This window comes from Equus caballus, chromosome 8, assembly GCF_041296265.1.
Source record: "Equus caballus isolate H_3958 breed thoroughbred chromosome 8, TB-T2T, whole genome shotgun sequence".
NCBI classification, from domain to species: Eukaryota; Metazoa; Chordata; class Mammalia; order Perissodactyla; family Equidae; genus Equus; species Equus caballus.
Window position 1 is genome coordinate 42462912 of NC_091691.1, and position 17089 is coordinate 42480000.

The following is a 17089-nucleotide window of genomic DNA, read 5'->3' on the forward strand; positions in this document are numbered from 1 at the left end:
AAAGTTTTAATATTTTGTGATAATATCGGTTAATCTTTTCATTTGGGTTCTTTGGTATTTTATTTAAGAAAGCCTTCTCTGACCCTGTATCATAAAACTATACCCCTATATTTTGTCATTTCCTAATTTTGGTTTTTGTTTTGCTTTTACGTTAGCCCTATTAGAATACTCCTGAAATTTATTTCTCTGTTTGATATGAGTGGGGAAAAGGGCAATATGCAGGGCTTTACTTTAAAGAATGAGACTTAAAATGTGCAGCATCCTTTCTGGAGGAAAACTTGGTATTAGTATCTATCGGAAACCAAAAAAATGTAGTTTTCCCTTTTTTTAACAATTCCACTTCTAAGAATTTGTCTTAAATATTTAATCATGGATGTGCATGAAGATTTAGTTGTTAGGATGTTTGTTACAGCATTGTTTCTAATATTTAAAAATTAGAAATAATCTAAATGCCCAGTAGTAGGAGCTTGTTTAAATTAGTCAGTGCAATACTATGTTGTAGAAAAGTGTAATGACATAGGAGATTGTTTTCATTGTAAGTAGAAGAAGCAGGTTAAAAAACCTTCCCAGTTTTGTTCTAAAATTATAAATACGGGAGCGAGGGAAGCTCGTAGGATTTCTGCTAGGTTCTTTATTATATCTGGATGGTGGAATTAAGGGTAATGCTTCTTTTCTGCTTTGTGTTTTTATGTTTTCTAATTTGTCTTTCATGAACATGTAACTTTTTTATTACAAAAGTAACTAAAATGATAAATTTATTTCCATTTAAATAAGTATTAAGTCTAGAAAAGATTATAGCACCTTAACAGATGAAAACCGTTAAAACATAGGGGTTTTTGTTTACTAAAAGGCCCTAACAAGCTTATTAAGGTTTTGCCTCATTTTTCTATTTTTCCATAGTTCAGATGTTTGTTATAAATTACAGCAAGTTTCTATTTATTGGATAAGCTTAAATGTTTAATACTTTTGTCAATTACTTTTGCCCTAACGGAAATAGTAATTATTGTGAATGAACCTTTTGTAAAATTGGTGATGTTCTTAGTTTTTATTTCCACCAGCTTGTTTGTCACTCCTTTTTCCTTCTGTACTGTGTGCATTTAGAATCAGTATGTTATACAGGGTTATGTATATAAAAAGTATATATATTGAATTAATACAAGTGAACGATATATTAAGTTAATACTCTAACTTTAGGTTGGACACCACTGCATGAAGCTTGCAATGTTGGATATTATGATGTTGCTAAGATCCTTATAGCAGCTGGAGCAGATGTTAACACACAAGGATTAGATGATGACACTCCACTTCATGATTCTGCTAGTAGTGGGCACAGAGATGTAAGTATGATAGAAAAATCAACAATACACATTTCCGAAATATAGATTCAACCCAGAATAATTTAGTTTACTTCTTAGTCATGTAATCTCATGTCATAGTTCACTCATTGCCTGATTAGCTCATCTATATTTTATTTTCTCTTTTTTCTACCTTCTGCTAATTCCTGTCATAATCAGATTTAGTATTATCTTTTCATAAAAATCTGTTTAATTTGATAATTAATTGAACAGCTTGGCAAAATTTTTATTTCAAGGCCAGTCTGTCAGATGTAGTGGTTAAAGCAGATTTTACATATAATAAAAATTTTACAGTGTCATCCTGCCTATCTTTTTATTTTTTTTAGACTTGTTAATATTTAGTGATCCCTTTATACAAAACACCTATTCCTGCATTTTACCTGACATTATTTAATATATTCCAATGGCTTATGTGTATAATAATAAAAACATGATATTGTAATCAAACATGATTATATATGCTTACAAATTAATGGCATTTTTAAATATCATGTTTAATTTGTTTTGTTGTAGTAATATGAACCATGCTGAGTTTTACATTCCAGTACCATTTGGAATCTTGGGCGTGTTGATATCAAAGTTAAAACAGTCTTTGAGTAATGAAGCTCATGTTTTGAGTGTGTTTAATGCTTAATTCAGTTGCTGTAACCTGCCACAGCCAGAGCAAGTCAGCCTGGGCACTATTAGCAATGATTCTAAAGCAGGATTTTGTTTTTCAAATAAATAGGTTTTCTCTTTTACTTGTTACTTTTATCAAAGAATACTTTGCACATAGTTTAGAAAGTTGAAAATTACTACTCAGCTTATAAGGATAACTCCTGGCTCCTTCCCATCCCTCCCCACTTCCCAGTACCTTTAGCCAAAAACAGCTATTGTAGATGGTTTCTTCGAGTAGTTACCTCTATTTCTAACAAGATGCAAGCTATTTTGCTTTTCAATTTTTAGTTGCTATTTATTGACTTCCTGCAAAGGATTTTATTAAATATTGCTGCTGGAAGACTCACAGAGTATATACTGTAATTATATTTTCTTTTTTGGATTTTTGTTTATTACCTGGGGTCATACATTGCCTTGTTCTACTTTTTGTTATTTAGTGTTCTGTACAACTATTGTGGGGTTGTTCCTTACTCTCTGATACAACTATAAAATGCCTCTAAATAAGGTCAGACACATTGATCAGTTTACTATTTTTGAGGAATATCTGTGGGATTTCTCATATCCTTATATACAAAATAATTGTATCCTGCTCTAATCGGGAGTAATTGCTCTTTTATCGGTAGCATAGGTGCTGTCCTGGGATATTGCTTACCATTAATCCCATGTGAGATTCTCACACTTGTCTCCATGAGATTTCTTTTCTGGGTGCCCGTCTTAATTCTCCAAGGATATTAAATGGTTTGTTCTACTTCCTGCGTGGTCAGAAATTTCCCAAAGATCCTTCATGTTATTGCTCTGTTTTGCTGTATTTTTCAAGTTAGAGATCTTCTGCTAACTTCTGTTCACTCATGTTTGAATGAAGCTCTAAAAAGCCTGATTGACAAGATGTGTAATGTACGGAGCTTGTTGATTAGTGGACTTCTCTGTAGTATGTTTGGAGGACAAGATGGCTGTTTTGTTAGAAGTCTCCTAAATGTCAGTATTTGTAGGTCCTTCCCTTGGGACAGATAGTTTCTCCAGAAAGAAATACTTTACTTTCCAGTCTGGCTGACATAAGAACGTTTTCCAGCATTCTAGAAGCCAAGCATAGGAAGAGTTTTGGTGTGACAGTGGTGAGGGGAGACTGCAAACTTATTCTATCTTACAGAAATTTTTATTTCATCCTCCTGACTTAAGTACCGCAAAATGGTTCTCTTCTGTGCTGATACCTAAACATAGAAACTTACTCTTATTTAAGAATAAATCTCTCTTCTTCAGGGATGGATAAGGTGCATTCAGCTGGCTGTGAGGCCTTGAGAAGAGAATCATAATCATTATAATTACTGTTTCCCTGGTATCTCTCAGAGACCTGTGAAAGTTTGAATAATTTCATGACCACCATATGCCAGGGCTATTAGTACTCCACATTATGGCTAACCAGCATGTAATTATAGCTTAAAAATCCTTTTTTAGAGTTTGCTCCTAGGACCACTCTCAGCAGCATCTGCTGTAGGTTGGGTACCCTGAGATTCTGAGACAGAAATTTGCAGATGATTGCAGAGATAGGAGGAGGGGAGACGTGATCTCTGAAACAGCACCTGTAAGGATGTGACAGCAGCAAGATAGGACAGAGGGAGAAGCTGAACTGTGATGCAGTTGTAACAAAGGCCTCAGGGCCTTTCTCTCAGGGAATTCCTGATACTGGGATGCTTTTCCAAGATATTCTGATTTAGGGCTAGGTCTTTGTGCCCCTATGTGGACCAGCTATTGGATGGTAGCTGCTGACAGCAAAGAGGCCTAACCCTTACGGGATGCTGCTCCCTTTGGCAGTGGCAATTCCTGGTGAAGAACTCAGCTGTAAGTTGTTAGCAAGCAATACTCTAAGCAGTTGGGGAAATAAGTATCTTGTTCCAGAAGAGAGGATCTGTGCAGTACACAATATCCACTATACACTTGGGCTAGAAGCTTCTGCACTGCACTGTTACCTGGCCCTATTGATCCGTTTTCACGTACCTCTCAGCTCCAATCCACAGTATAGGCTTGGCTCATGGAAACACACACCATGTCTTCAACACTAGTGAACATACAGCTAGCCCTGGTGGTCGAATGGTTAAGATTTGGCGCTTTCACTACCAGGGGCTAGGTTTGTTTCGCAATCAGGGAACCACAACACCCATCTCTTGGTTGTTATACGGTGGCAGCTGTGTGTTGCTATGATGCTGATATGCCACCAGTGTTTCAGATACCAGCAGGGTCACCCATGATGGACAGGTTTCAGTGGAGCTTCCAGACTAAACAGACTAGGAAGAAGGACCTGGCCATCCACTTCCAAAAAAATGGGCCATGAAAACCCTATGAATGGCAGTGGAGCATTGTCTGCTAGGGCGCTGGAAGGTGAGAGGATGGCACAAAAACACCGGGCAGGGTTCTACTCTGCTGTACACAGGGTTGCTAGGAGTTGGATTTGACTTGATGGCACTAACTTGCAAATTGTTTCCATGACCACCCTCCCTCCTTCCTTTGATATCAGCAGCAAATCCAATCAACCTTTCACTCAGGTTTCTCCAGGCAAGAGTCAAACACTGGTGTATGTGAACTCCCAAACTCCAGACACTCAGGTAAAACTTTATTTTCATGGTGACCTCAAGCCTGAGTGCCTGTTATGTGGCATAAGGTCTGGAAATTCCCTTTAAAAATTTCCTTCCTTATGCGTTGTTTTCCTATTGAATAGACCAGTGATAGTGATGGAAGAAGAAGATTTGGTTATCTTTTGGCAAGTCTGGCGAATGTACACAGCATTTCTTTTCTTTTTCCTTTCTTTTTTTTTTTTTTTTTTTTTTTTTTTTTGAGGAAGATTAGCCCTAAACTAGCATCTTCTGCCAATCCTGCTCTTTTTGCTGAGGGAGACTGGACCTGAGCTAACATCCATGCCCATCTTCCTTTACTTTATATGTGGGACGCCTGCCACAGCACGGCTTGACAAGCAGTGCGTAGATCTGCACCTGGGATCCGAACCAGCGAACCCGGGGCTGCCAAAGCAGAACGTGCGAACTTAACTGCTATGCCACCGAGCTGGCCCCCACGCATTTCTTTTTAAACTGGATGAACACTACCATCATATTTAATATCTTGTTTTACTCTCAGTTCCATGAAATTAGCAGTTACCTCTGCTTGAAACTCACTGCCCAAAATAACGTTTTCTTTGAGGAGTATTGGAACAATCTGCATGGAAATGGACACAGGTCTTCTTTTACATCTTTATTGCAGGTGAAGATGTAATTGCTTATTGATCTAAACAACATTTGGAATTACTGAAATTTTTCATATTAAAAAAGACCTACTAATGGAGTGTCACATGAATTATTTATCTGAGATTTTTGTACCTTTGTATTTTTAGGTAGTTGGATTTGTCTTTTTTGAGTCAATATACTTCAGTGAATACTTCCCAAAGTCAAATAACTTAATATGAAAAATGGCAATTAGATTCTACAGTAAGAAAAATACTCATATTCACAGAATAATATGATGACTGGAGCATGAAGCCAAATAGTAATAACTTATCTTTCATGATCATGTATTTTATTTGTGAATTACGTTACATTAACTTCTCACGGCAATGTTTGTGTGTCTTCACTATGAGACTAGAAATGTTCCAAATACTTTATATGTATGTATTCTTTTAATCATCACAGTAAGCGAACAACCTTCTGGTGTCTCTTGTTAAAACAGTATGGCCTGTTAAATTCCAATACCCTCAACTTCTTGCAGAGCGTGGAGAAGCAATAACACAAGAGGTCCCACTCCTCCAAGATACTCCCAAGTTTATTGAACTAGTGTGAGTCCAAATTAAGGGACTGAAAGGGATAAATCTGTGTCTTTTTAGGACAAAAATGATTCATTATTCTGAAAGAGTTGTTTTTCAATACAGTATCTCCACGCTCTGGTGAGTGAGGTATAAGACATGCTTTGTAATGTCCTAGATCGGATTTCGATATTATCTCATACGTTTCTACTGGAAAAATCCCCCTTTTTTTCCCTCCCTCTAGCAGCAAACATTCTGTGCCTTATTTTCTTTTTTTGACACACAATAAAAAATTTTAGTGTCATGCTGCCTATCTTATTAAAAGGGCATTTTATTTTGATTGAGGAAAAAATGGAATTTAGAGTGAATATAGATGTGAATTCAGTTCTGGCCTGGCCGGTTTGCCAACTGTGTGATCTTGAACACATTACTTTTCTTCTTCAAACCTCCATTTCCTTATCTTTAAGTTAAATAATACCTATCTGAAGAGGATATTTTGAAGGAAAAAAGACACTGCATGTAAACACACCTTGAAATCTAAAATGTTACAGAAATGTCAGAGGTGAAAGTTTAAAAAGCTATTTTTCAGATACACTCAGTATTTTAGAAACTAGAACTTGGAAATTAAAAATGCTGTTTTTCTCATTTATGTTTTTTATAAGATATTTTTCATGATTCTCAAAGAAGTTCTAATTTTGAACAAAAATATAGCCTGTAAATGTTATTTTTCCTAAACTGCTCCTTGCTTACCAATGGACCAGTCTTTTCTCCTCCTTTGGCAGTTTGTACATACCTGGATGATAGCACTTACTACATTATTTTTTACTGATCTACTTGTCTCTTTCCTGCAAAACACAGTGAATACCACACATACAGGCTTTTTGTATTGTTTTGTGTTAGAGACCCCTGGAACCACTTGCCGCAGGAGAAGCACTTAATAAATTCTGCATGGATGCATGTGTAGGTACATGGATGGATGGATGGATAGATAACTGACTGAGGCTAAGGAGAATGCCAAATACTTAATCCGTAAGGCCTGACAAATATAGGGTATATTTATTTCCCTTTCCACTGAATTTATCAGAAACTGATTTTTTTTCCTGTGATATTTTAAGTGTTATTCTTTTGGCCCTTTCTCTTTTTTTTAGTGCATTATTGAGAGTTTATCAAAGATAGTTTTTATTTAAATGTGATATATAAAGATTTCCTGATTTCTAAATGTAATGTTAAAGAATTATGCCTTGTGAGTAAGACAGGTTTCTATGAATAAAGTTTCTAAATGTGCACATAGCCACAAAATATTTCTAGAAGCTGACCTTTGAGCTCATATACTTATAGGGACTCAAACACTATTTCTGGTCTCTTTCCAGAGGGAGACTGACATGCTATTTTCAAGAGACCTTTGCTTTTCCTCCTACCAACATGCCTAGGATAGTAGGAGTCACAATTCAGAGCTATTGAGAGCTATTTTCTCCTTGTTCTTTTACTTGTGCCTGAGGAGGAGGAGGAGGGAACTGAGAGCCACCAAAAACTCTCATTTGTATATATCTGTACCATATATTATGAGTCACTACCAAAGAACTGGATTTCTTTCACTCATTAGTGCTCCTGACAACTTCAACCATCTATAAAACATTTCTGAGGTGGGAGAAGCAGAAAGACAGCAATTCTGTAGCCTGTTTTAAATTATTTAGAGTAAGAAGATTAGCATATCTTACTAAGAACCTAATCTTTAGCCTGCCTTTTGCAAGTGTATAATACTTCATGATATAGATTTTTATAATACTCTCATTTTAGTTCTGTTTTGGATATATACCTTTATTTTCTTCTTGTCTAATCATTTTCACTTACTTCTAATTTGTTGCCTGCTATGTTTTAAGCAACTTTAAGTTACTTTAACTCCTTTTTAGAATAATTAATCTATAAAGTGTTGATTATTTAGGTTACAGTTTTCGTAACATGTTTGAATGAACCACCTGTCCCTGACTCATCATAGGCATGTCATAAATATTTGTTGATTATTTCCTCATGGGTATAAAAAGCTTTCAGCAGTATCAAGATCCTTTATTCTGTTTTCTCATTCTAGAGTTCTAGCCTAAGGAAATAAGCTTAAAAATGGAAATTTTTCAACTTATGAAGATGTTCACTACAGTATTATTTATAGTAACTAAAAGTTTTTTACTTCGGTTACCTTCTCAAACCCCTGAAATGATAGTAAAGGGAGATTTTAAAGGACATAGACCCACAAGGACAAAGAACAGAAGAGACAAGAAAATCAACATTTTGGCAAATGGAAATTAGAGGAATGAGTGGTTACTGACCTAAAATAAGGGTTTGGCAGACTTTTTCTGGAAAGGGCCAAATAGTAAATATTTTAGATTTTGCAAGCCACATGCTTCCTCTGCCACCCCCTCTTCCCTCTTCCTGCTCCTCTGTACTTCTTGTTTACTAATCCTTTTTAAAGTATTTTTTTTTAAATATGAAAACTATTCTTAGTTGGCAGGCCACATTTGGCCTACAGACCAAATTTGCCAACCCCTGATTTAGAAGATCCAAGAAAATTGAAACCAAAGCCATTCCAACTCCTAGAAAAACTGAAGCTCAGGAATTGATGGCACTGGGTACTTCCGGAAGTGCCTCTTAAGACAGGACTGAAACAAGAGGATTGGATCAGTCTTTTTGACCTTCATATCCCCTTCTGACCCTACACATCCAGATGACTGCACCTTTCCCAGCCTGGCAGATGATTGGAGGTTTGTTTCCTGGCAAGTGTAAATCATATATTCTGGACTGCCAGACTGCCAGAATAGTTCAGAGTAAGGATTGAGTGTAAGTTAATTAAGTAAAACATATAGAACATTAAGACTCCAGCTTCCTATCAGCAACCAGGATGCTGACAGTAAGGCTTAGAGTTCTAGCCAAGAGTTGAAAGATTTCTCTAGTTGGAAATTGAACTAGCCAAGGTTGGGAGGATGAGGGGGTGGGCATCTGATGAAGTGGCCTAGTCATATCGCACTAGCATGAAGTCCATCTGTCAACTAGTCCTACCCATGCTACAAAACTAAGTCTTTTAGTGCCTTACCCTTAATGTAGACAGCCAGTGATCAGTCACCTGACATTTGAGGAAAGTCTCTAATGTGGAAAGCAAAGACCAAAACAAGTAAATAGAAAAGTAGGAACTTGGAAAATACAATAATGCCAGGAGGAACTTCAAAAAAACCACTGAATTTGCCAAAGAGATGAGTTTATTGTCGCCATGAAACAACTGGATGCATTAAACAAGGAACAGTCAAGAAATTTTAAAAAGCTCTTGAAAATTAATAATATGGTAGCATAAATGAAAAAATGGAGTGTTGAGGAAATCTAGAAACTAGGAAACAGAAAGACAAAGATGGAGGAGGGGAAATTCAGAAAAAGAAGATTAATTTACGAGATCCAATATCTTAACAAGAGTTCTTAGAAGACAGAACAGTGAAAACAAAAAGGACATTATCAAATAAATAAAACTAGAAATTTTCCCAGAACTGAGGGAACATGGGGTTTCAGATTGAAAGGGCAATTGAGTGCTCAGGTCAATGGATATAAAAAGACCAGGACAAAGATACGTTATCCTGGAATTTCAGAACAATGGGAGCAAAGAATGTCCTCAGGCTTAGAGAGAGAAAAGCAAGTTTCATAAAGGTAGAAAATCAGAATGGCATCAGACTTTCAGTAACAACACTAGAAGCTAGAAGATAATGGAGTGATGCCTTCAAAATTGGAGAGAAAATTATTCTATATCTAGGCTAAGTATTAATCCAGTGAGGATAGGATAAAAATATTTTCTGACATGTAAAAATTTCAAAATACTTACTTTACTCTTTCTCAGGAATCTCCTGGAGTTGATGATTCAACAAAATGAGGGAGTAAACCAAGAAAGAAGATAAGATCTATATAATCCAACATAAAATTGAGAAGAAGGGTGTTTCTGGGATGGTAGGATTAAGGGAGATGCCAAGATGACAACTGGGAAGCAAATCTGGAGAGCCACCAACCATTTTAGAGCAAGTTAGAAGGTCTGGAGAAAGGAGTTTCTAACCAAAAAGAATGATAGTATATTAAATTGAAGAGATCTATACTTGTAGCAGAAAAGGGGGTGAATTAAAGGTGACTATGTAGAAAACTAAGCAAATGAAAAATCAGCATAACTTCATGGGGGAAAATAAAATTGCATAAGAATGGAAATTTAGTCATAGTGTACTACTTGGCTCAACATTTATATTAATCATAATAATGCATGCAAAAAAATAATATAACTCTATTGGAAAATTAGGAGGGAGGGAGGTGTATGTGTATGGGAGGAGAGTTGGGGAAAGAGTGCTGAATCCATGTCTTCCATTGTAAGACTGTAGACAGTGCCTAAAACTGAAAAATATAGAAGCAAGAGGCTAAGTATGTTGCTTGGAGATAAGTATCAGGGACAGTTGTTCTTCAGCAGCAGCCTTGAAAAGCTAGTTGATCTTTTAAAATCATAAGCATGTATAATTTGATAAAAAGTAGTAAACAAAATGAAGAATAAGATATTAACAATTGGAATCATGAGTAGTTTTTCTTCACACATTCTTTTACATTTCAAATTTTCCACATCAATAGCTGCTGCTTTCATTGTCTAGAAAAAATTTTTCATTATTTAATTCACTATGAATCTTCCATTATTCTTAAATACTTTCATTTGTTAGAAATTCCTACTTTACAGAATCTTGTTTAATATTGTTTCTTTGAAAAGACATGATATATTTTCTAAGTACCAGAAAATGTCATAGTTATGTGTTGGAAATACAAAGACGAATAAAGACTTGATCCCACATGAAGTTTATGGTCTAGAATAAGGGGAGCAATATGTTAATAAATTATAGTATATATTTACGTATGATAGAACACACTAAGGTCAATGGAATTGGAAGCTCAAAACAAGAGATGGTAAGGAAGCAGAATTAATAGCACTTGGCCACCTATTAGATGTAGAGTCTAAGTGAAAAACAAGTGTCAGTGATGACTCCCAGCTTTTTGTCTTCAATAACCGGGTATATTTTGCTGCCAGTCACTGAGAAGTGAAATAGATAGAAGATAAGCGTGTAAGTTTAATGAACTCTGTTTGGGACCTATTGGTTTCAGCTGTTCTACTGAAATAAAAATATATTGAGTTGCATATATCCAGTGAACATTTGGATGTTTGGGTTTGGAGCTCAAGAGAGAAGGCTGAGAAAGCAAGAAAATGAGAATGAATGAATGGATTGCATAATTGTCATCACATTCACACAGTCGAGTGAGTGAGATCTCCAAAGAGATGATGTAGACTAGAGCATGAGACAGTGAATCAAGAATAGAGCTCTAGGGAAACAATCATTGGCTTAGATCTTTACAGATCTTAGAAGACCTATTTCATAGGACTGAGAATAGCATAATTTTAAGTAGAAGAGTCAAGGGCCAATAAAAAGGTCAAGGCTGCAGGGGTTAAACATCTTTTCAGGAGGTTGACTGTAAAGGAAAGAAGAGAGTGAGCTAGAGGAGGGGAGTATAAGTTTGAACAGTTTTTTGTTTTATCTGTTTCATGTCTTAAGGTGAAAGAGACGTGAACTGGAGAGATGGGCTTCTAGAAAGGAGCCAATCAAAAAGAAGTTAAAAATATAGAAAGGAAAAGGATAAGAAGCAACAAAGAAAAGAAATGGAACAACTAACCAGGCAGATCCTAGTTTTGTGGAGCCCAAAGCTTACAAAATTTGGTGGGGGAGGGAAAAAAAAAAATTTGGTGGGGGAGGAGAGGGTTTCTTTAAGAAAAATTTCAAAGCAATGAATACAAAATTAGATAATAGGGCCTTGTAAGGAGACCATGAAAGTGAGAACCTTGAAATTTAAGCCTTGTTAGTTCTAAGTAAATCTGTGTCAGTTAATGTTAGTTTAAATTCCTGGGAGACGGGGAAAAGAACAAGACTAAGAGCCCTCGTCATGATACTAGCCTTAAACAGAAGGGAAATACTTCTTTTTGAGGCTCCCTCTAGAATACACATTCCAAGAGGCCAGGGAGCTTGTTATTCTTGTTCACTGATTTATCTGCAGAACTTGGAGCAGTACATATTAGTAGGTAATAAATATTTGTTGAATGATGAAACACAAAGAAAAATGATAAGATTTAGTGCTAAAATAGCCCAGCTTAAATTTTAAGGAGGAAATTTCTTTGTAGTAGATAAGGTCATCAGATGCAGGGTGATGGCAATGAAGATGGAACTTGAAGAGAGTAATCATGATTTAGAATAGTCACTATGAGGAGTGGAGGCAGAGTAGATCAGATAGAAGGATATTATGAGTGCTATCAAGAGAATAGTTGAAATGATACAGTCTATGAAGGGACTAAATCTTCCTGTTATTTAATTTTGCAGATAGTGAAACTGTTACTTCGTCATGGTGGAAATCCATTTCAAGCTAATAAACACGGGGAGCGCCCAGTGGATGTAGCAGAAACAGAGGAATTGGAATTGCTGCTAAAAAGAGAGGTGCCTTTATCTGATGATGATGAAAGTTACACAGGTTCGTTTCATATAATCTACATTCAACTCTTTGTTTGACATGAAATTTAGTAGAACATTTTACTTCTACTTTATAACACGTAAAATGTTTGAGTACCTTAGAATAATGCTAGCCAGCTTTTAAGATTTGTGGATTTAGAAACCTAGGTATTTGCTACACATTCTCTGTATAAATGGAGTTATAATGCTATTGCCCTATTTCCATGATTTTTTCCCCACAAATTGCTGATATTACATTGCAGCCTACTGCAGAATATCTCCCCATTAATACCTCCACTGCTGCTATCCTGACTTCTTTTCATTCTTTTATGAATTAGAGAGCTACTAACCAAGCTCTTCCTGTCTTTTCCCGGTATTACTGAGTCGTCTCTGCATTTTTACTTGTGTGATATAGGTGGTTGAACTCTGGTCATTGTTGCAAGGTGGGAGCACAGTTTTACGAATACAATTTCAAAAAGGAAAGATCCACAAGAATATTTCAGAAAACTTTTGGCATGCTCAGAGTTTTTTTAAGAAAACCCAAACAATTAAAAATATAACAGAAAAAACCTTCCTTTATTGAAGAAAGTCTTTTGTCTACAGATTGGAAGCGTTCACCATGTTTCAGGCAAAAATCAATGAAAAAGAATTTAATAAGTCTCATAACTAGCCATATCCTCACAGAATTTTAAAGAATTTCTATAAGCAATTAGGTAATACTACTTTTTTGTTGTTATATGTAAGGTAATAATAATCAAACCATACTTATTTAATCTCAGCCATTGCCAGAAGACAATAGGAGAACATCTATAGTTTTGAGGCAGAAAGATCTACCCTTTACTTTTTTTTTCTTTTATTGAGTTATAATTGACATATAACACTAGTTTCAGGTGTACAAAATAATGATTTGATATTTGTATTCATTGTAAAATGATCACTCCAATAAGTCTGGTTAACATTTATCACCATACATAGTTACAAAAACTTTTTTTCGTTGTGATGAGGACTTTCGAGATGTACTCTCTTAGCAACTTTCAAATACAGTCTTATTAACTGTAGTCATCATGTCATCATTATGACACAGTCATCTTGATGCAGTCATCATGATGGACATTACATCCCCATGACTTATTTTATAACTGGAAGATCATACCTTTTGACCCCCTTCACCCATTTCGCCCACCTCCTAACCCCTACTTCTGGCAACCATCAATGTATTCTCTATATCTCTGAACTTAGTCTTTGTTTTTAGATTCTACATAGAAATGACATCATATGGTATTTGTATTTCTTTCTCTGTCTGACTAATTTCACTTAGCATAATGCCCTCAAGTTCCATCCGTATTGTCACAAATGGCAAGATTTCCTTCTTTTTATGGCTGAATAGTATTCCACTGTGTGTGTGTGTGTGTGTGTGTGTGTGTGTGTGTGTGTGTACACACATACCACATTTTCTTTATCCATTCATCTATCAGTGGACACTTAGATTGTTTCCATATCTTAGCTATTGTAAATAATGCTGCAATGAACATAGGAGTACACATATCTTTTCAAATTAGTGTTTTCATTTTCTTTGGATAAATACCTAGAAGTGGAATTGTTGGATCATATGGTAATTCTCTTTTTAATTTTTTAAGTCACTTCCGTACTGTTTTCCATAGCGGCTGTACCAATTTACATTGCCACCAACAGTGCACAAGGGTTCCCTTTTCTCTACATCCTCGCCAATACTTATTATGTGTTGTCTTTTTGATAATAGCCATTCTAACAGGTGTGAGGTGATACCTCATTGTGGTTTTGATTTGCAGTCCCTGATGATTAGTGACGTTGAGTATCTTTTCATGTACATGTTGGCCATCCATATGTCTTCCTTGGAAAAATGTCTATTCAGATCCTCTGCCTGTTTTTACATCAGATTGTTTGTCTGTCTACTGTTGAGTTGTATCACTTCTTTATATATTTTGGATATTAACCCCTTACAAGATATATGGTTTGCAAATATTTTCTTTCGTTAAGTAGGTTGCCTTTTCATTTTGTTGATGATTTCCTTTGCTGCGCAGAAGTTAAAATCTCAATATTTTATTATGAAAATGTCTAAACATACAGCAAAGTTCAAAGAATTTTAGAGTGAGCACCCTGTAGTCACCAGCTACATTTTACAGTTGTTAATTTTTTGCTATATTTCCTTTATTATATTATCACATATCTATCTGTCCATCCATCTACCCATCAATCCATCTTATTTTTTAATGCATTTCAAAACAAGTTGTGAACATTTCTAAATACTTTAGCATGCATTTCATTAATCAGAGTTCAGTTTTTGTATATGAGTATTTTAGGTAATATTTACATTTGTGAAAGTAACAATTCTTTATTTAATATAATGTTCTTTGAGTATGAGAAACACATAGACCTGTATAAGCCAGGCTTATGAAGAAACAGAATATCTCCATCACTCCAAAAAGTTCCTTATGCCCCTTCCTAGTCAGTCCCTTCCCCTACCTGATCACTTACACCCTTCATGGTAAAGATGATTAGGCAAGAGTCACTAATAGCTGATAAATCTAGGGGGAATTTTTTGATGAAGAGCAGGATATTTACATGAAAGGAGGGAAAAAACCCAGTGATTATATGGTAGAGAAATCTAGCAACACCTGAACTATATGATCAAAATTAACATCATCAAAGGAGGGACAGATATACATCATGTGCTTCCAGATGTGATACCATGAGAAGGATATAACATCGCTTTTATAGCATTCTGGCTAAGAATGCATAATCATGAAGAATGTTCCTTTTTGAATGCCAATGCCATGGAAGATTAAGAAATGTCAGTGTTATGAAATATCAGTAAAGGCAGTATGTTCCAGACTCTCTAAAGAGGTAATAATTAAAGGCAATACCTGATCCTAGCCTGGATTCTGTACTAGAGGGGAAAAATGATTATAAAGGACATTTTTAGATCATTTAACTAGGAATATGGACAGTAGATTAGTGTTTATCAATGTAAATTTATGAAGTTGACAACTATACTGTGGCAACAAGAAAATATCCTTATGTCTTAGGAAATAGGCACTGATGTCAAAGGGATAAAGAGCCATGATGTTTGTAATTTACCTTCATATAGTTCAGGGAAAAAAATGTATATATACACACATGTATATATAGAGAGCACATTATCAAACAAGAGTAAAACATTAACAATAGGCAAATCTGGGTAAAGGATATATGGTGTTTAATATTTTTTATTTTTCTAACTTTTTGTGAGTGAAATTATTTCCAAAGAAAACTTAAAATATTTACAAATACATAAAATTTCCTTGTTTTGTTCAGTGAGAAAGATCTAAAAGCAACAACTAAGACAGTAACGCTAATCATTCCTAGTGCCTGGATTATAATCTTGAAATATTTTTCTATTAAAAGAAAACCAAGTCTTCTTGGAAAAAATAGATGATTCTGAGTCTGGGGCAGGAAATATATAATATGAGCTTGCATTGCATATTTCAGGGAAGCTGTCAAAGACTAATATAAGGTCTTGTCAAAAGGCCTTATCAGAGAACCAGTTTATTATCTTAAGGATTAGGCAAAAAAGAGAAAAAATCGTTTATCTTCCCTTTCCTATATGAACTCCATCATTGGGTAACCTCGTTATAGGTAAGGAGAAGTGTTTTCTTATAAAATTAATCCAGCTAAAAGAATGCAAAAAAAAATCGGCCATTTTGCAACTCCCAATTAGTTAATACATCCAAGCATTGAGTATCAACAGTTGCTAACATTAAATAAAAAATGAGCAAGAAAGAAAACATTACATGCCCCCTGATGAAAGAATACCCTACACTGCCACTCCTCAGGATCCAGCTGCCATTTGCAGGAACCACCAAAGTCAGGGGAACATAGTGAACTGCACCAAGAAAAATCCAAACTGGGAACGCAAACTGTTGTGCTTCTTCAACAGGTAAATTGCATGGAAATGAAAATGAAGAAGCTGTAGAAAAAAATAAAAATGACTTAAAAGCATATCAAACTTTAAAAAATGAGCAAGACTAAGAAGTTAAGCATGTATTTAATAGGTGATTTATACTTGTTTGGGGTAATTTTGTACAAAACTCAGTTAAGATAAATGGCACATATAAGATGCAGGATATTGATTTTTTTTTTTTTTTAATACTAAGAAATTCTGAAGATGATGTGTTAGGGGGAAAACCTGATAGGTTTTCAATAGTTTTGAGAAGGGACCAGCAGTAGTGAGAGTTTCTGTATTTCACTTAGGAAATGGTCAGGGCTTCCACTAATTATAACCCATCCAAAAGTGGCACTGTTTATAGGAAGAGGAGACAAGGGGGGTGAATAAAGAGAGAAAGATATAATTTAAAGCATTGACAGCAGTATTTGGTGGTAGTAATGTTCATGAATAGAGCTAAAACTATAGGCGAAATTATAAAGCTGGCAACTTTCCTTTCAGTATCTATTTTCACCTCTTCTCACCCTCCAGTAAATGTAAATGCCTTAAGTGTTTGGTACATAGACATTGCTCAATAAATATTTGTTGAATTGGTGAGGGGGGGTTACTGTCCCTTAGGAGTTACGCCAGGACTCTCCAACCCCCATGCGTCCAAGGAGCAGCTGAACCTGTAGGCCAGGGTCATCCATTACTGAGACTAAGGAAGTTTGAGAAGACGTAGAGTCAAGCAGCTGGCTTCCTCCTGGTGCTTCAGCTGCTAACTGGCAGTCACAGGAGTGAATGCGCTTTACTG

The 17089-nt window shown here is 35.6% G+C and overlaps 1 protein-coding gene across 15 annotated transcripts in view; it reads left to right on the forward strand.

The window, feature by feature from the left end:
* ANKRD12 (ankyrin repeat domain 12) overlaps window positions 1-17089 on the forward strand; it is a 137641-nt gene that overhangs the window by 81464 nt on the left and 39088 nt on the right. For 13 of the 15 annotated variants that reach the window (XM_023647452.2, XM_070220576.1, XM_023647449.2 and 10 more), the window contains 2 exons: window positions 1195-1337; window positions 12210-12357. In XM_023647452.2, coding sequence (XP_023503220.1) covers window positions 1195-1337; window positions 12210-12357 — 291 coding nt within the window. Of the gene's footprint in view, window positions 1-1194; window positions 1338-9661; window positions 9849-12209; window positions 12358-17089 lie in introns of those variants that run through there. The other 2 variants (XM_005612729.4, XM_070220584.1) reach the window with 1 other exon arrangement.